The 20,849-nt window shown below is 38.9% G+C and overlaps 1 protein-coding gene across 1 annotated transcript; it reads right to left on the bottom strand.

Annotated features, from left to right (window-relative positions):
- Positions 1-567: 567 nt before the first annotated feature.
- On the bottom strand, positions 568-20,457 carry grap2b (GRB2 related adaptor protein 2b). Its single transcript, XM_074661823.1, has 7 exons — positions 20,445-20,457; positions 3,164-3,253; positions 2,280-2,371; positions 1,915-2,034; positions 1,291-1,453; positions 1,079-1,159; positions 568-753 (listed from the first exon to the last, which is right to left on the bottom strand). The coding sequence occupies exons 2-7, from the start codon at positions 3,239-3,241 to the stop codon at positions 568-570; spliced, it is 720 nt and encodes a 239-aa protein (XP_074517924.1). The 5' UTR covers positions 3,242-3,253; positions 20,445-20,457.
- Between the last annotated feature and the right edge of the window lie 392 nt (positions 20,458-20,849).

Raw genomic sequence — 20,849 nt, 5'->3', positions numbered from 1 at the left:
AAATATACAAACAGACTTAACAATGTGTCACATTTCATTTTACACAGAAACACTTTCAACTTTTTGCAAAAAACATAGAAATAGTGGTTTTAGACAACAAACTATGCAACAACTTCTAAATTCAGTTCCATACTGATAATGCAACATTAAAAATGGAGTATCCTATCAGCCATTAAACTAAAGAAAAATAGAAAATAATAATAAAACCTCAAACTGAAGCAGGTTACCACATCCTGGTTTCATTTAATGGTGCATATCATCAAGCCAATTTTCTACAATCTTGTGTAGTGTCACTCTTTTCTTAATCATTTTTTTCTGTCACTGACAGGCAACTGTGGAGTTTAAAGGTTTTTCTATTTAACAGACAAATAGCACACTTGTCATGATGAAAGAGAGGAATTCAGAGTTCAATTTGTGAGCCAAAATCAACATCCTGTCATCTGACACTGCCTCGTATAAAATAATTTGCCTTTGTGTCCAGTTTATGATTATGACTTATAGAAGGAAGGGTAAGAGTTGCAACACTTTCCTGCAATATAGCACAAGTTTGTTTCCATAGAGTTCGTCTCAGAGAGGTTCTGTGAAGTTAGAGGGAAACAGGCCTCTTTTTCCTCTCAGCTCCCCTCTCCACCAGCTCTCGTCTGAGTTATCCAGGATGTTGATGATGTCCCCGGCATCAAAGTCCAGCTCATCTGCTTCTTCCGCATAGAAGCCATACAGAGCTCTGACCTGCAGCAGCTGGGAAGGTTTGTGCTGGGTACAGAGGAGGTAAATGTGCATGATGATAAACAGGCAGACCAATGGATCATCTAACACAGTGCATAAGCTAAGTGGCTCTGATCTTTGTGTCATTCTTGTATAGTTTGGAATTTTTACAGGTTATATTTTTCTGTGTAATATCCAAAGTTGATTTATCCTATGATCTTCAGTTTTATTTTTGAAAAACTGAATCTTTGTAAGCTGATTCTTTGTTTCTGATGAATCTTATTGAAGCAAGTGCAATAAATAGGTTAGCATGCATCAAAACGTTTTTTTTTCTTCACATGTGGAACAAAAGAAAAACAGATATATTCAGTACCCGACGTGGTGCAGGTACAGGTGAGCAATCAGGTGGCCGAGGAGCAGGCAGAGGCGGTTTCAAGTCAAAAGTTTCTTTTTGCTGTTAGAAGAGTTTCCAATATTACAAATATAACTTTGATCCATGTATTGTTTATCACTGAATGTTTCTACTCAAACCACTGAGCAAAACATTAAATTGAGACAAACATTTTAGTCTCTTTGGTTTCTTACCTGTTGTTGCATCTCTGTAAGAAAGATTTGAGCCTGTTTGGAGATGGAGTTCTTTTTGTAATGTTCCACCAGCTGGTTAATGGAAGGGAACTTTTCTGTCCAGAGGTAATACTGCCCTCTGCTGTCCCTCAACACCTTGAAGTGCTGCACGTCTTCTGCATGTCTTCAGTAGAGTGACATACATGAGAAGCTTTAGTATTACAAGTCATCATGCATGATTGATGGAGCTATAGTAACTGAGTGCTAGAGAGAGTGATGACGACTGGTACAGAAGAGTGACAGACAAGGTGACAACAGGCGTCATGGAACATCCTAAAAGTCTCTTGAAATAGCAAAATTTACAAATGACCTTTGAACTTTTAAGAGAGAAAAAGGCATCAGTTTATCTTTTTCAATCAACATACAAATTCAAAAATGTGTCTTTAGAAGTGTTTGAATGATTTTCATCTTAAAACGCTCAAAATGACTATGCTTTTGTAAAAACAAAAATGTTTAAACAAATCTATCCAAGCTGTCTTTACTGTTAGTAGCACTCACTTAAAAATGAAAATACAAAACGTGGATCTGTTAGCAGTGTAATACAACACCACTTGCATACTCCGTAAAGACCTACGCTGAATGCACCTGACAGAGATGGAAAACTCAGCTAGGGCAGAGCTTTGGCTCCCACGTATGATAAAGGCTCCCACAGGCTGTGACATTAGCCTCTCCTCTGCGTCGCCTCGGCTGCAGTCCTGATACCAGCTGGAGTCAGAGGAGGCAGATAATCACGAACACATCGAGAGACTTCTCTGAGTGATTGCTCTACACTGCTCAGCTACATATATTTTTAAACATCAGAGTTTTACATTTTCAAATATCAGTTTTAACTTTTAGCCTGTTTCGATAACAGTGAAAGACTCCTCACAAGAGCTTTAACATCAGAGGCTGACTTCATTTATTCTCCTTAAAAAAAGGAACTTATTGTCTGAGTTTTCAGGTCACTTTACCTGGGCAGATGAATGTTGATAAAGTTTTTGGGCACAAACCCCTTGTCTCCATTAAGTTCGGCTTTATACCAGTTTCCAGTGGTCTTTAGAATCTGAAACAGTGGGGTATAATCATTCAAGTTCTTTCATGACAAGCAATAAACATGTTAATATCTAAATATTGATGCAGTAAAAGGGGAAAAAAAAACAGTTTAGTGTCATTTATTTTCCCACACATTTACTCGTAAATGCATGTCAATGCTTGTATGTGGTTGTGGTTTTCTATCTTTAGGGTATGTAAAAAGCCCCTTAATGACTGAGAGGTTTGTGCTCTCATATTATCATGTATTTGCACAGGTTACTTATTGCTAAATTCAGTTTGAAGGACTGCATACAATCCTTGTCTGTCAGCAAAACAATCATTAATCCACACTCTTTGGTACTTTAACCTGAGTGGTCTTTCAAAGGTGTGGTGTTCATTGATTTTTTATTACCTTTCCTTTGTTTTGGAATTCTAAAGGCCATGCTTAAAATACGATAAAACAAAATAAACTATAAAAAAAAGAAGTCATAATGAGATGAATCTGTACTAAATTTGTATATGATGCAGTTTGACCCCTCTTCTCAAAATCAATCAATCAATCAATCAATCAATCAATCAATCAATCAATCAATCAATCAATCAATCAATCAATCAATCAATCAATCAGCAGAAAAAACCAATAAAAAAAGTGCTAAAGTAAAAGTGGACGATTAAAAAGTGCTGCAGACACCAGTAACACACAAAGATGTAAATACTGCCCCTGTGTGTGTGTGTGTGTGTGTGTGTGTGTGTGTGTGTGTGTGTGTGTGTGTGTGTGTGTGTGTGTGTGTGTGTGTGTGTGTGTGTGTGTGTTGTCCCTAACTTTCAATTGCTCTCCTTTTCTGAAGCTGAGTTCATCAGATGCTGTAGCCTCAAAGTCATACTTGGTCGTAGCCTCCATATGAAATGAGCTCTAAAAGAAGACAAATCGAGCAACATATTAATATTATATAATATTTAATAAACAAACTTTATACTGTTCAAACTATAAAATGTAATTATAACAGACTTTGACTACTTTTTTTTTCTAGCCCAAACATTTCCTTGTGATACAGTCATATCGATCAGTATTCAGAGTACAAACAAGGATATAAGAAAGAAAAGGGTTAAAACAGTTAACAGATCTGCTTATTTCACACAGTAGTGATAGATGTAAAACAAGGTGGACGTTTAGATGTATTTATAATTATAATTTTCAAACACCAAATCCTAGATATTTGCAGCCAAAAATACCTTTTAATGAATAAAAAAACTTATTTCTCTCCATATTTCCATATACACCACACATAAATGAATTTTAAATGGGAACCAATTAAGCTATCTTTACATAATTCACTAGGACTCCAGATACCCTTTTTTCATGGGAAGTGCAAACAGATTGGTGATTTATCTTTGGTGCATCTGGAGGACAGACAGCCCTGATCTCAGTAAACAGAGAATCAGGAAATCATAATAAATTGCTGTATTTCCCTCGTTAAAAAGTCTGAAACTATGCATTACTCAGCGTGTGTTTTTTTTTTTTTCCCCTGCAGAGCCCGGGGAAAATAGAGTTTAACAGATAGAAAAGACCAACAGCCGCTGTCAGACAACAGGAAGCTGCTGACCACTTGCTCACAGTCACAGGAGCTCACAAAGACAAGTGCAAAAATAACAGATTAGTACTCACATGCACAAAGCATTGAGGTCTGCAATAACTTTATAAATTCTGGAGGAAACATCTGTTGCAACTGCCTAGGTGTTAGTACAGGGGCAAAAAAGTGCTATAGCTTAGTTATAACTCACCTCAGGTGGGTTGTGTGGTTCTGTGTGAGGCTTTATTTTCTGATCTAAACAGCCAAACAAATACTCCCTTTCTTATGAAGCTATTTAGAAGCCCCACCCCTTAAATGTCATACAGGCAAATTTGCAGGAAGAGGAGCTTAATAACTAACTCATAACAAGGAATTATTGGTATGGCGGGAAACAGTGTGAGGAAAGTCAGCTCAAATGAGGAAAGCTGCTTTTGTCCGACATGATCAAACTGCAGTCATCCTGGTTGTTTAGTAATGCCCACTAAGAGGCACAGTGTTTTGATGTGACATTGTGGGCTCCCTGTGAAGCTCTTTAGTTTTAGGTTGTTATTCTTAAGATTTTAGTTGTGCCCCTAACTTGTAGACATTAGGAGCACCAGTGCTATGTGAATGGGTCAATTCTGAACCTTTCTATTTCTTATGCTTTTGAAAATGATACAAATTAACAACCAAAAATCTACAAGCAAAAGTTCCAAATTTTGGAGCAATATATCACCAGTGCCTGTGTAGCTGAGTTGATAGAGCAGGGTGTTAGTACACAGAGGCCTGTCTTTTATTGGAAGTTTTGACTTCTAAACTTCATCTGACACATCTTCACAATGAAAATAAAAGCATGTGTGAAGAAAGTTAGGTTTTGTGTTGATTTTGGTGCCCCCTGTGGGAATTGCAGTGCCTGTTGTCTTTCAGCTGCTTTAGAGTAGCAAGTAAATGTATAATCCAGTGGAAACCTTTACCAGACTTAATGCCACAATAAAATGCTGTGTAGGTATTGTCCCATCATAATTAGAATTGGTATATTAACCCCAAAACAATAAGTAATATGACTGAAAAATAATGATGTTATGAGAAAAGTTGTTATTGATGCTGATGCTCTGTTTTATCATTTGCGGATGGTCAAGTAAAAAATATCAATTTCAATAAAGTGAAATATCCTCACAGTGAATAATAAACTTGTGCTGGCAAGCTAACAAGAATATGAAGCACTACTTAACTGTGCAAAAAATAACAATAATAATAATAAAAAAGAAGCCTTGTTTATGAAAAAAGTTTAACTGGAGAGTATAAATAAATGTGCATTGAAGGAGCTCGCAGACAGAACGGTCACCTGCCGATATTTTCTTAAGATTGAAATTATAAAGTCTGTATATAATGAGTAAAAAAAAGCTCACTAATCTCATAATACTCTTGTGATAATGGTGAGCTTGAGAGCTACATTTTGGTCACACAGGTTGGAATATATGTGTAGATAGTTAAGACCTTTCAAATTTATAAATAAATTTATTTAAAAAGATGTAATGTGCAATCTATCATCCAACTTATCAATAACTCATATAAATGAATTACTAAGAAGTAAACCATTTTAAGAAGATTCCCTTCATGAAACAAGTAAATATTAAGTTTAGGTGACTAATATGCACCAATGAGAGCAATAATGACTCATTTTAACTTTTGCAGTTCAAACCAGGAAGCTGACCTCCTGTCCACAAACAGATGTTGCGGTTAGAGCTCATATTCATCAGCCCTTCAGCACGAGTGACAGAACCACCGTGGTTAGCTATATTTGTGTTACTGGGTCTAGCCTCTGCTGTCTGTCACTTTGTGTGCACATCAAAAATGGTTTCTAGTCTGTCTTTATCTTTTAACCCCACACTAAGGTGACAGTGAATGACAGAATTACTTTTGTCCCTACTCATTCAGACTGAATAATAATAATAATAATAATAATAATAATAATAATAATAATAATAATAACAATAACAATAATAATAATAATAATAATAATAATAATAATAATAGTTGTCAGAAATTTAAACTGTCTGCTGGACATATTTTCAAAAACATGCTTGCATATTGCTAGAAAATCTGACAGGTTTCAATTTAAGTGTGTTCTACAACGGCAGAAGGTTGGGTCTTGCTGCAGTGAATATTTCATCCACATGATGGCAGTGTTGTACAAGATATAAAGCAAGTACTGAAACATTTTGTGAACATTTTGAGAAATCACATAATATGAACTGTGATTTTTTTTTTTTATAAGACGAGGAAAACTTCCAGTGTCAGATTTTGGACAAGGAAAGTGATGAAAACAACATTTTGCTTTTATTCTTATTGTACATCTTAAACATCTGTTGAGTAAATGATTTAGAAGATTCAAGTTGGTGTTGGTGAACAGTTTGTATACAGTCACAGATAATTGTTTGGTGTAAAACCCAAAGGAAACTGATTTCAGAATTTCATGGCCAAAAAAGGGGTGTTAAAACCAGTTTTCAAAAGTTTTCATTTTCAGCTCTGAAAACACCGTTTCCATGTTGAGGTATGACCAAAGTAATAATCAACCCTTTTCCATTGAATATAATGCTGATTAAACAGCATTTTTTTAAATTAAATAAGTGGTAATAAAATACTTAGACCATAATGAAGCTTTTATATTGTATGAGTAGGTCCTAGAGTCAAAAGTGTCACACTCTCAGTCTCAGCCTCAGCCTCTGTCTCCAGCCTAATCAGCCTGACTCCACTCACCTGTGCTCCTGCTCACACCTGCACCTCATCTGCTGCCATCAGGCCACCTATATAAACCCCAGCTCCACACTCATTGTCAGACTGTCTTCGCACTCACGCTGAGAACTTCAGACCTGTCTTCGGACTGCTTACCTGTTGCCTACAAGTTCCGTCCCAGTTTCTGCCTGTTACGCCTGACCCTCGGCCTGACTACAAGGTATCGACTAAAGCTTCTGTTCGTCACTCACCCGTCTGCCTGAGTCCCCGGCTGTCGATCCTGCTTCTGTCTCGGACGCCGAGTTCTGCCTGTCCTGATCCGTGTTGGTCTACCTGGTACCTGATCCCTGCCTGTCTTCGACTCTGAGTATCGCCTGAATCCTTCTCCGTGTTGGTCTGCCTGGTTACTGTACCCTCGCCGGCCTTCTACTACGTGAGCCTTTGCCTGTACGTCTCCTGTGTGGCTCAGTCAGGAGAACGCTCGTCTAGAGATCCTCTGGTTGCGGGTTCGATCCCCGCTCAAGCCGCAACTCCCTGCATTCAAAGACTGTCTGAGCCTTTGTCCCAAACGTCTCCTGTGTGGCTCTACTGAAGAGACACTCATCCTTCATTCCTAAGTGTGCGGGTTCATACCCCGCTCTGAACTGTGCCTTTAAGTTTCTGCCAAGACTGTTCATTGTTTATCACCAACTACTTGCTTCTGGGTCCTAAATACAAACGTGTCAAAAAGTCAATCCTGTATTCATTACAACCTGAAATACAGTTATCTTTCACAATTCTTTCATACTTCTGCAATTCACAACAAGCATGACAGGCTCTACATCAGCAATTTTGTTGGGTACATTTTGTATTTTGAATTTTATAAGGATACGCTTTGAATATCAAAAGTCCTAGCCTTGTACAGTTTTCTTAGTTATTGGGTAAAGGCAAAGCAAATGTATTAAAAAGGCACCTGTTGCTCAGAGAGGCATTCAAAGGGCTTTTTAGAGTTCCAAACAAGAAATTAACATCAACAGTCATTAAAAAATGTGTCATAAGAATTGATAAAAGAAGTTCAAGGAAATAATAAAAGCTAAGGTTTGAAAACGAATTTGTATCTGTCAGAGATAGAGTTGAATAAGAAGAATAATTTTAGTTAAGACTGAATAGTGGTCAGAGAAACTGATAAACAAGCCACAAAGACATATAAGTGCATGGGTTTAAGGCTTGAGCTTATTTTCTCTATTAATATTTACCCCCCCCCCCCCCCCATAAATAAATAAATAGATAAATAAATAAATAAAAAATGCAACACATTGACCCTTCAGTGAATGGTAATGAAAGCAACAACTGCTGCAGTACTTTTCTGACTCTACATCTGACATTTGCAGTCAGTCTCAGCAGCCACCTGCCTTGAATGCTCAGATCCCAGTGTGGTGTTCAGCGGGGACCGAGTCCTATGATGGGGCTAAAAAACAAATGTAGAGTTGCTCGAAGCAATCAGCCACCCCATCGTGTGAGGGCTGATGAATGAACTCTATGTTGCCTCACAGATGTTCATGAGTGTGTGTTACTATTTGATTTCTACAATGCCACACAAGTCCTTTTCCTCTCAAACGACTGTTGCCAAGGTGACCTACAGAAGTATGTGCACTGATTACTATGCAGCTTCACGGGAAACAAAACAGGTACAGGTGTAACTATTCAAGTGTTTTGTGTGTTTGTGTGTGTGCGAGCAAGAGATACACTATTCCCTGTGTTTAATGGTCTGAGCTGATAGAAAGGGACATTAAAATCCATGACAGAGCTCATAAAGATCTTCTCAAACAGGTAGAGAGGACTCTTTTATGACACAATGTTGAGCTGTCATTCAGCATTAACAGCCTGTTCAATGTGGGTCTGTGTGCATGCCAGTGCATGTTACAACGCTACAACACCTGCCTGTTAACTCTGAAGAATGAAAAAGAGTTCAAAGAGGAGAGAGCAAAAGCAAGATAGATGTTTGAAAACAAAGGAGTCTAAAAAGAGAGATATTCTGTGAGAAAATATCAAGTTTAGTTTTCTTTAACTTTTCCTCAGTATGCTCTCCTGTTTTGTCCAAGTCATGGGAGGCAGAGGGTGGGAAAGAAGGGGAGAGAGAAAGGAAAGCTCTGAAGTTCAGTTCACTAAGACAGAGATATCCTAATAATGTTAATCAATGCTGCTCGAGTTAGTGAAAATGAAAGTGATTATAAGGTGACACAAAATACCCCTCTAAAACAAAAGACTAATCCAACCAGTCCAAATGGCTCAGAAAATGATTGAATGAACATCAAAGAGCAAAAGAAGCAGAGTCATAAAGCGCAATGGGAGCAGGAAAACACTCGGGCTGTTTTGGCTAGTCACATTGTACTGCTAGTATAGCTGTTCAAATTAATCCAGAGACTAAATACAAACAAGTTAACAAGCAACAGCTGTGGACACAGGTGAAACTAATGAGGGCAATCAAAGTGAAAGGAAACAGACAGGCGCACAATGTTTAAGAACTACAAAATAAAAAGATGTTACAACACAAAAAAGATAATAATAATAATAACTTGGATTTTAAGGCACCCAATGCTACTTTACAAAGGTAAAAAGTAAAAATAAATAAATAGATAAAAATAGATAGATAAACACAATACCATATAGAAGCAACCCCTGACAACTGTTTGATAACATATCCACCAAACTGTGAATTCTTTTATCCCTGAGCTTGCTTGTGTACTGTAGTATGTGTTTTGTTCTCCCCACATCCATCTTAGAAACTGAGGCTTTGAGTTGAGATTCACTCTGAAGCGTGGTCTCTGTGGGAGTCTTCTAAAAGAAAAGACTGAATGAACTTAAACTCCCCAGGTGTCTGACCCTGACCTTCGTGTGCACAGACAAAATGATAATGTTACCTCAGGAATCAATAAGCATGATATATTTGTAGGCCACACTTTCTATCCAGTGACCCGTCCTTGCTCTGACTATGATGATATACAAGAGCCTGTCTGTTTCTGTCAATGGAATATTTCCCCTTCATCCGGTGGACTCATACATCACCAGCTGATACCCATGCATCACGCTGCAGAACACTGATGATGCCTTTAGGTTTGAACAGCTGTGAAACAAATGGATGTATCTCTACTGCAAAGACAGATAATCAGGTAAAACAGGCACAGAGGATCTGAATTTACCTAATGAGGGTGAGCTAACTGCATCCTAAAACTCCAGCCTAGTTGTCATGTTTGTCTGTAATTTCAGTGTTTAGTGTCAACAGAAGTGATGCTGAATGTGTCCGTTTTTTTGATGAGGAAGTCAGCAAGAAATGCCCTCATCATTCTTCCTCACTGTTCCCATGTGGTCAGAGCTATGGCACACACTGCTAAAATGACCTTCATTTCAATACTATGCATATTCATCTCTGCATGACATGCAAATAGAGGACGGGTCAGAGTGGGTGGTGAGGTGATGATATGAAACTAAGAAGGGATGACGAAAGTAAAAAATACTTCAAAGGAAAAAAAATTATACAGGAGCAACACACACACACACACACACACACACACACACACACACACACACACACACACACACACACACACACACACACACACACACACGCACACACACACTCGAACATGTCCATGATTCCTTTTAGGCCTGGGAGTTGAATAATTCAGTAGAGCAGAGATGTTTTTCAGAGGGCAGCACTGTGAGGATTGTGGTCTGTCAGTCTCACAAAAAAAAAAAAAAAAATGTTTTTTTTGACAAGTCTGTATTAATGGAGGAATACTTTGTCCAATGTCATAACTACACGTGTAAACAGTCTGACACACTTAAAGATTTACAAAGACATGTATTCCATTCGGTCACCTCACTTCTCACAGTTAAACTTTGAACAGCTATACAGTGTATTGTCGTCAAAAAAGACTTTCAGCCTTCATGTCTTCAACGGATTTGTGTTCTCCAAGGAAAGTCCTACCCAACAGAAATAGCATTTAGAAATAACCAAATTTGATTATATAATTTTAAACTGTGTGTTGTGAACAAGCAGATATATAAAAGTTAGACTATTTCAAGCTAACTCAAAAAGTTCCCACAGTGCCTTAAATATAAGAAATTAAACTTAATCAAACCCTCAGAAAATGAATACAGAGATTTCGGGATAAGTTGAATATTCCAGAAATGTACGATACCAAAAATCCTCTTTTTTAATCAACAATTCTGTGCTTGATCAGTTTTATGATTTTTTTTCTATGGAAGTCCTCCATTTAAAACGTTTTTTACAAACTCTATATAGGGTCACACTGTGGTCAAAGGAAAGCCATCTTTAAATGCAACACTTGAAAGACAGGGTCTGTAAACAAATTCAAACTGGGCTCTTCCTCCTTGGATTAGTGCCAGCGCACACTCACAGTCTCTAACTGTGATTACGTGAACACATTCACCAGCTGTACCAGGCTGTAAATGTGTTTATTTCTGCTGTGAAAAGTGCCCAGAAGCAGGTGAAAGTTAAACTTCAGCCTCATTTAGGAAAAAGCTTTATCTGATTGGTGTTTTGTTTCACTTTGGTTGTATTTCTTGCTCCGTGCTACTTCCACCATCATAGCTGCTTGGGATAGCTTCTTCCACTTGCTAAACAACATGCAAAGTCACTTGTGTACTGGGCACACTGTGATTGGCTGAGGTAACTACGCTTACTCCCCGCCCAGAAATGTCCTGATACAACCAATACATCAACATACAGGCTGAGGAGAGGATTCAAGGCAGACACAGACACTCACACACATGCAGGCCCAAAAAATCCTGCAGGCCCTACCTATGATATAATTTTGGAGGTGTTTTTTTCAGAATCCTTTTTATCATTCACCTGTTTGTGTTCAAGATGCAGACACACATCTTAGTTTTTTAAGACTGGGTTAAGACTGGGATTATTGATAGGAACATTGATAGGAACATTTGAACTTGTGGTCAGGAAAGTCAGATGCTGTTTGGTGCTCTGCAAGTAATGACTTTAAAAGAATTATCATAGTAATAATTATCATCATTTGCCTTCCATGGTTAAAAACAACTTAATATTCAATGAATGTGTTCAGAGAGAAGTTTAAAGTTTGAGAGGTTAAAGGTTTCAGAGGTTAAAAAAAATTGACAATACCAGATGATCAAACATTACTGAATGTGAGCTTTATATAGGGAATAGAAATCATTTTTTAGTTCCTTTTGTTACTTTTAGTCAAATATATGGTTATGAAAATATTCACCAGAATATGGGCGATTAAATGCTTGCTCAAAATATGTAGGGGTGCATTCCTTGTAAAAGTGTGTCCGCCAGGGACTGAGCAGAAGTGAATATTTATGTTGGCAGTTTCCTTTGTTCCTGGTAATAAAGTATACTGTTGTGCTGTCTAACAGGATGGATCACAGATGTGTTTTTAATAGTTTTGGGAACAGTAAAGCACTGTAGCACACAGGGAATAATATGCGACTTTAAATACACAGGGGAATCTGTTAATAGAATAACTTTATTGTTGGTTTTAATTGGATTTCTCCACATAAAAGGAAGTGTGTTATCACTGACCTCATGGATTACATGTGAAGCTCTCAAAACACTGTGCATTTTTGTGAGATTTGTTTATCCTCACTTCTGTCTCTCTTTATTAATCCAAATTCTTAAATTTCATACTTTTCTCTGTCTGAAATCTAATCAGCTTCTCATTTCTGTTCTGTCACTTTCACTTTGTATCAACTCTGTCTGAGTAACTTACCTTTTGTGAGCATTTTGACATGCATGCAAAATCACTGGGCCTGTATCAATCAGAATCACTTTAACTGGATGATACCACTGGTGTGTTACACCATTCTAACACTTGTTGGAGTAGTTGGTGAATCACACTGGCAGGAAAAGAGAAAGAGACGGACTGAAAGCTAACTGAGATCGAGGGATCAGGAAAATGGGGGCATGAAAATCGGAGTGACAGGAGGAGGACGGGGAATAAAAGAGGATGAGAGAGGAAGACTAATGAGTTTCTGGCCCCTGAGTGCAGAAACAAAATCTGTAATCGATGATATTCATAACACACACTTGACAGATGAGCATTGTTAAGAGTGGGTTCGGACTGCTTTAGGTCATTTATCATTTATTGCAACAGCATGAAGCAGCTGAAACACCAACTAACAGGTTCTCATGGCCAAATACAGTCACGTAGGTATTTCTATCTAAGTGGAAAGAAAGAAGACTGTTCAGTGCGTGGGAACACATGGAATGTGAAACAATAGCCGTGTTTGAGACAAGACAGTAAACACATTGTTGCACAGCACGTGAATGATGTGAAAGACAATAGTCACGATCCTTCGAAGCAGCAGCTTTACATTTGTAAAGACAACCAAATTAGAACTCAAAGATGGAAGCAGGACTTGGATTTCATCTCTGATAATGACTCTCATTGTATTTTTTACAGTAGTTCTGTACTATAAGTGTTGAGTTTTGAGCAGTGGCTGGCATGGGAGCTCACCTGCATGTGTATTCTTGTGCCATCTTCTTCAAATGCAGAGTTGCCACGGAGAGAATATTTTCCTTTCTAAGCAAAAGCAGTGCAACATGTTTAACATTACAAATAAATATTGAATAGAAGACAAGGATAAGCTTAAAGATAGTTTAAATAGCTCCAACTACTGACATTGGGGAGGATCAAACTCATGGTAGCTTTTGAACTTCATGTGTGATAACATGATAAATGTTATTTTGGGTAGAAGACAATGGAGGAGGAGCAATGTGCAGAAATGAAGATGAAGATTAAACATACAAAAGCTCAAAAGTCAAAGACAAACTTATTCAAGCCCTAAATATTCAAAAGATCCAAAAGAAAAATCCACAATGAACAGAGATCATGAGGAACAGTGGAAGAGATGATGAGCCAACATGCAAAGGAGGAAACCTAGAGGATGTTTTCAAAACCCCTTCAACAAACTACTTACATATGGTGGATGCAGTGTGTACTGCATACAGCACATGTATGTTCTGTTCAAAATATTATGTTGTGTGAGTTTGGTGAATTTTGCTTTTGGAAAGTGAAAGTAAAGCAGAATGCAGAACCGCAGGGCCTTAGTCTGTTCAGTAACTTTGAGTAAACTACAGACTTTGCTTGTCCATTTGAATGTGCCACACCAAGATCTGATGTCAAGAGGTAAATCCCAAGTAACTCGTATGCCTTGATTTTGAGGAGTTGGACCTGGAAACTGGGATTCCAGAGGTGACTCAGTTTTAAGGTTTGCTGACTCAACAGCAAAAGAGCACATTACATCGCTAAGAGACTTTCTAAAGATTTATCATTTCAAATGCATTCAGCACCTTCACATCTAGTTCCATAAATCAATGTGATCTAACAAAATATAATCCGACTTTTTTTATATTGTGTATACTAAGGGGTTATGTGACACTACTCACGTTGACCAACAGGGGTCAATAGAGCTGTGCAGTTTGATTAAATACTTTCACTTTCAACCTGCAGAGGACTAAAAAGATTGTAGGAGCCTATTCATTTGAAAAACATCCTCTTCACAAGCAGAAAACCTTAGACATTGCCTGGTAGAAAGTCAGCCTCTTTGGGATATGACTAAGGAATGGAAACACAGAGAAACCCAGGAAGGGATGAGATCAAAATCATAGCAGCACCACCAATTATAATAACTTTAAGAGATGAAATATGTTGTGAGAGACGCCTAAAATTCAGTGTGTTTTGTGTTCAAGATATCATGAATATTAAGATGTGTTCCCAGCATTTAGTAGAACCTAACTAGCCTCTACGATGTTACAGCTTTTGCTCTGTTTCTTTCCACTCTTTTCTTGAGAATAGATAGTCCAGGCTCATAATAAACCAAGACTGATGCTTATTGGTTCTTCTAAACTTTTTTCATTTTTTTTCAGTGCTTTACAGTGTATGTGCTAAACCTCAACACTGAAGCAGGGCCAGTCCCATTATAATGATACAGTGACCATATGCCTCCACCCTTTCTCCTTAAGCAGCATCTCATCCGTATCCCCCATGAGTCCTTTACGTCCACATGGTAACATTTCCTGTGTTCTCACTTCTTCCTGTGTGTATGTCCAGTTGCTTTGTGGTTTGTCACAAATCATCCATCACTTCTCTCCCCCTTTAGAGACACTTCCTGAACCCCTGACTGTTGTGTCTTTATAATCAGCTCGTCATGTTTTCTATGTTGTCTGCACAGTCCAGGTCATACTGTTGCCCTTGTTTGCCAGGGGCACCAGATGGTACATCCACAGGAGTGTGCTTGCCCATGGGGCTTCCATCCCCCATCGTACTACTTCAATACAGACCCCGAGACCCACCCTGCTCCAACAAGTCACCAAGCCAATGCACTTTGCACAGGGCAGACTCTCAAAGGATAAAATGCCCTTTACTTATAGATTTGCACATCTACACCAAGGGACATCAGTATCCCCATATTTCAAACATGGACATTAAGTAACAAAGCAGTATGTAAATTAGCAAATTTTCATATGTTGCAGGAATCTCTGAATTTATCTGTTAACAGCTCAAAACTATTTTAAAAATTGGCAAGAATTTCACGAGAGCTTTTCAGTACCTGCTGAAATGATGAGGTCATCACATAAAGATCTAAATTGTAACATTGGAGGGACAGGTTTCAAGCATCAAGGTCTGCCCATAACTCTGCCCCTTACAGACCTCTTGAGGGCCAGCCAATCAAAGAAAAGAGGCTAAGGGCCCCTTACATGTTGTTGGAAAATGCCAAAAAAGGAGTGAAATCAATCTGTGTTCACGCAGAAACCCTGAAGGACTGAAAAACCCCATGGCCGTATAACTGTAGAGACACACCTTTCCCAGACCAGGAGAAGTCTAGCTAGCTGCTAAAAAAAAACAAAAATCAGTGTTACACAAAAAATTCCACTCCAAAGTTTCCAATTTAGGTTGGATAAAACACCATCTCTGTCTCAATGAGAGGAAAAAGTGCAACAATACTTTTGCCTTTCAACCTAAAGCCAGTGTTGTCTAAACAGCACCTTAAAAACAGCAGCAAAAAAGCATGTGTGACAGAAATTGGAAAAGGTTTTTTTTTTTTTTTCAAACAGCAGTATAAGGTTTTTTTGTTTTTTTTTAAGCTGTAAATCATGTAGAGCTACAGGGCTATCAGAGGGACAGTACATAGTCTCTTTCTAAGCTTTAAACCTCACTAAAAAACAAGCGTATTTTGAGGAAACAATAATCTGAGCTCAGGTAAGTGAGGATTGTGAAATTTTAAGAGAAAAAGAGAAAAAAAAAACAGTTCAAGAGAAAGGAAAAAAAAACAATGGTTTTTAACATAAAAGAGAACATCCAAAAGAGGAGAGACCCTACTTATCTTTTTAGAGAGGTAGAGAGGAAACAAATGGGTAGAACAATACATTAAAGAAATGTGGAGCACATTGACATCATTGGGCTTTGAGAGAAAACAGACAGATTGTCTTTGAACCATGGTGTTTTACAGCACCAAAAGAAAGTTCAGGCCTTTGCAGTATAAAAGTTATGTGGAGAGGACTTCACATGCTGTTCCTCCTAAATGGCAAAGAGAGGCTTCAACTCTCTAGACCTTTTTGCCACCAATCCTGCTGTTTTGCAAACAGCAAATGGCCCTCAGCATGCTCAGCTTCATCCAGCTGTTCAGTCATCATTTACGCCAAATTATCATTTAATTTATGCAGAACACTACAATGAACTGTTAGGTGGGGCAAAATGTCTAACACTGGTAAAAGTATGAGAAATGTTTTCAAAAACTAAACAGCTATAATTTTTTAATCCTAAGGCAATGAAACAGTTTGTGGTTTGGTGCCACAAAAAAATAAAAATAATAAAAAAAAATTAAAAAGTCTATTCACATAGCACAACAAAGTGTTGCCCTGAGAAAACTTAGTGTGCCTAACATCTTGTAGCTTCTTCAAATTGTTTCATTCTGATGTTTGTACACCAAAAACGATGGCAACTAAATCTGAGAGCATTGTGTTGGGATTGGAGATGTTGAATATTTAACAACTTTTGATTCCACAGCAGTTACCCAGTGAAAGTATGGTTGCCGGTAGTGCAATACCAGTATTGTTGTAAAATGCAGGAAATGTGCCGCTACCAAGTGGCTTATGAAAAACTCATTGAGCTCTAATTTCATGGCGCAGCACAGGGGGCACAAGCCTGGCACACCCCATGCAGTGTTAATTTTGTGGGGTGCACTGCTGTGCGCTGCCAATTTGACAATTTGGTAGACCGTCTGCGCAGAGATGGATGTGACGGCGCGCCAGGGGGAGGTGTCGGCAGATTCATGTTGGCGCAGTGACAATTTTGTGCCAAAAATAGTGCCGAAAGTGCGCTGAAAGCTCGCCAGCTCGGCACAAAGTGGAGTGCACCCTCTACAGCTGTAATTTGGTGACAGGCGTACATGTGCGCTTACGTCAACAAAGCCTCAGAGGCAGGTTTCCAGAGTGTCAGGCACATTTTAATGCAATAAACAATCACAGCAATCACTATTTAATGTAACTGTCTGAACCAGCATATACATTTGTATCTATATTAACTGTCCCGTCACATCCGATGTCAGATTAAAGCCGTTTGTCATAATGGAAACTTAACCTGACAGCAGCTGGAAGTTTGATGCACATCTTACAATTAAACAATAAACAGCCTTAACATCTGATGCTGAGTATATATCTGACTTCTCTCATTTCATTTAATTCAAAGAAAAGAGGGAGAGAAAAGATGAAGAAAAAAGAGACTAAATAAATGTATGACACTCAGGATTTACCCGTGATATCCCACATTTTTCTGTTTTAGTCTTTATTTTTAACCTGATCTAAAAAGATGGAGTACTTTATTGTAAGGAGGATGAGGTGGAGACACTGGGAGAGTATACAGTATATCACCAAAGGTTCTGCTATTTGGCGATGACAAACCAGGAGTGCAGGTGGATCAAAAGTATTCTGAATGGATAAGCCAGCTGTGTAACTGTCTCTTAATTTTGTACTCCTATTAATAACAAAGGAACAGATTAAATCTGTCCCGGGAGCTGGCCCACAAGGTGACGCGCTTCGAGTCCTCCGATGGGCCCCGCTGTCCATTGTCCTGCTGCAGGGACAGCAGCTCTGACCGTCTCCGCTACCGGGTCTTTCCAGCACACTTTCCGCGGTGGCAGGGATCAGTCAGACCAATCAGACGCTGCGCCTCGGCCACAGCGCATTTAAAGGCGAGGAGAGGCGCTCATTTGATTGGTGAAGACAGCGCTTGGCTGTGTTAAACCCACTCACGGCTTTTCTCCTTCCTCTCTGCCATTTGCGCGGAGTGAGTGCGCCTCTCTTGGCACTGCAGGAAACTTGCAAAGTGCGCCGGTCACACCCTGTCCGCGCAAAGAAGGTTGGTGCAGGGCAGGTGCGCCTGCGCTTCAGCCTGGTCTACGAAATTAGAGCCCATTAACTTTAAAGTAAAAATCAGACTTAACTTAACAAAGTTGTGTAAGAAGGAACTAGATCTTTTCAAAACATTTAGAGTTCTGATCATTTAAGATTAAATCTGTTCGTTTTCTTTTCAGGTGTTTCTTTTTGATCATTAAGAACAGGCTTTGTGCTAAGTAACCAATGAATAACTTCATCTGTTTTCTATTCACCAAAAACTAAAGTTGCAGCCATTGTTTAACCATGTCCACTGGTTCAGCCCCTGCACAGCCATTAGATTGCTCTCTGATTACGGCAGAAAGCAGAAATATATACACTTACAGTCCTGATCAAAATCCTAAGACCAGTTGAAAAATTGCTTGAATTGACCTTTTGCACATTCGGATCATAATGAGGTTTTAAGCAGAGCTACAATATGCAAAAGCAAAAAGGGGGAGTATGAAAACAAGCACTTTGATAAAGTAATTTATTGAAAACAACAAGTAAACTGAAATAGGCTGTTTATCAGCTGATCAAAAGATTAAGATAAAAAAAAACCTATCCAAATTTTTTTGTTGCATAATGCTCAGGATCTTTTGAAAAATGAAGAATGAATGTTTTACTGTGTCCAGTCTCAGCAGCAATGGCATGCTGCAAGAGACCTTGCTTACGCAGCTTGACCGATCTGACCACGTTCAAGATGGGACAGCTTCTTAGCTTTAGTCATCAAGAGGGCATGACCGTGTGTATGCCCGACAGAAAACTAAAATTTTTCCAGAGAGCTCAGGGCCCTGCAAATTCCTGAAGCTTCCAGATAATGGATAACTCATTCTGTCATTACAGACCAGTCAGGAGCCCCTAATCTGGACTACACTGCCAGGAAGCAAACCTTCAAGTCAGGCCAGCTCCGACAATTCAAAGAAAAAATAAGTATAATGTGCGTACGGTAAAAGAGTATATGGTGCTGGACACATGCCACAATGACACGTGCTACCACAGGCACACACATTTAGCTGAAATCAACTGTGTATTGTGTAATAGGTTTGCTCACTCACACACACACACACACACACACACACACACACACACACACACACACACACACACACACACACACACACACACACACACACACACACACACACACACACAGTGTGGAGCAGTGAATAAGTGTGTTAGGAAGCGTGGAAGTGTGAGATTGCACGTGCAAGTTGTGTGTGTGTGTGTGTGTGTGTGTGTGTGTGTGTGTGTGTGTGTGTGTGTGTGTGTGTGTGTGTGTGTGTGTGTGTGTGTGTGTGTGTGTGTGGAAGTGTCCAGGTAAGTCAAATCTGTGGGTGTTGGTGAGTCCGAAGTTGGCAGGACTTTGTGAAGCTGCATGTGATGTATCTGTGTGGGCAAAGCATCCATTAATGAGTGAGTTGAGTGGGTCCTGTTGAATCCATCCATCCATCCATCCATCCATCCATCCATCCATCCATCCATCCATCCATCCATCCATCCATATCAGCTGCAACAAAATGCTTCATACAGGGAAAATGTTCATCGGCCTTTTCCAACCATAACAATAAAGTTTTAGGCCATGAATACATAAAGAAACATAAAAAAACTTGAAAACAACAAGAATCATTGACCTCTAAGGTACACCATCACATTGTCATAAGAATACATTTAACTTACACATCTGCTGAGCCCCTTTTCAGTATTCAGAGAAAAAGAGGGAAACCAGCAAGTCATTAGACAGCTTACTACAACTCTGCAGTAGTGCTGAAACCAAGTTCTGTCACCTAGGATAGGAGACGCTGACTTTATTTTTCTGCAGGTCTTGGCACCTGCCCTGTTAGATAAAGATGATATTACTGTGCTTGACTGACCAGACCTAAACTCCAATGAAAATGTATGGGGCATCGTCTAGAGAATAATGAGGGACACAAGACCTAGTAGCTGAAGGCCAGTTTCAAAGCTGCCTGTGCTTCCTTTTCACCTGCGCATTGTCAAAAACATTTGCCAAACTGATGCCAAACAGAACTGATGCAGTGGTTCATGCAAAATGAGCCACAACAAAGTATTGTGGGTTAAAAAAAAAAAAGAAAGAAAGAAAAAGGGAAAAAAAAACTTGGTTTTTAGAAGGCCAGCTTCTCTGTATTAAATTATTTGTTTATCAATATAACTCTGAATTAACCAAATCACTGTTCACCATAATCATCACAATAAAAAAGAACTAAATTCTTGAAATGTTGCACTATGCTTGTACTGAATCTACACTAAATATGTGGATTTTTTAGATCAACTACTGATTTTATCATTTACTCTAATTTAACTGGTGTCTTTAGGTGGTTAAACAGGCCAGACTTTCACCTGGACTCCATCTAGTTATCACGCAAAGGAATGTAACACTGCATTACCTCCCATTATTTCTTGTGGTTAATATTCATTGTGAGCCATCCTGTCTTCTCTGCAGCCAACAGTCTTCCTATGCTGCAAGGAAGAGCAACTCGGCTCTGCTGGGACACACAAATGACAGATGGATAAAGAACAGACAGGCACACGCAGACAAAACATGTAGCCTACCATCAGGGCCTGCAGAGCACTGGGAAGCAACATGAGTCTCACATTTAATTATGTACCTCATGGTCTCAGTGCAGTGTCATTAGCAAGGAGAGAAGAGAGGTGTGAGAGAAAAGAAACAATGAGGAAAGGGAGATGTCTTTTTTGTGATATGAATCACTTGTTTGCAGTGCAAAGGAAAAAAAAAGTTGTTTGCAACAGTCCAATATAGATAAGGTGTGTATGTGGATAAAAATGTTGTG

Source organism: Halichoeres trimaculatus, unplaced genomic scaffold, assembly GCF_033239565.1.
Source record: "Halichoeres trimaculatus isolate MK-OKI-2021-1 unplaced genomic scaffold, fHalTri1.1 fHalTri1_scaffold_2, whole genome shotgun sequence".
In the NCBI taxonomy this organism is placed as follows: Eukaryota; Metazoa; Chordata; class Actinopteri; order Labriformes; family Labridae; genus Halichoeres; species Halichoeres trimaculatus.
This window is presented reverse-complemented; position numbering and strand designations above follow the sequence as displayed.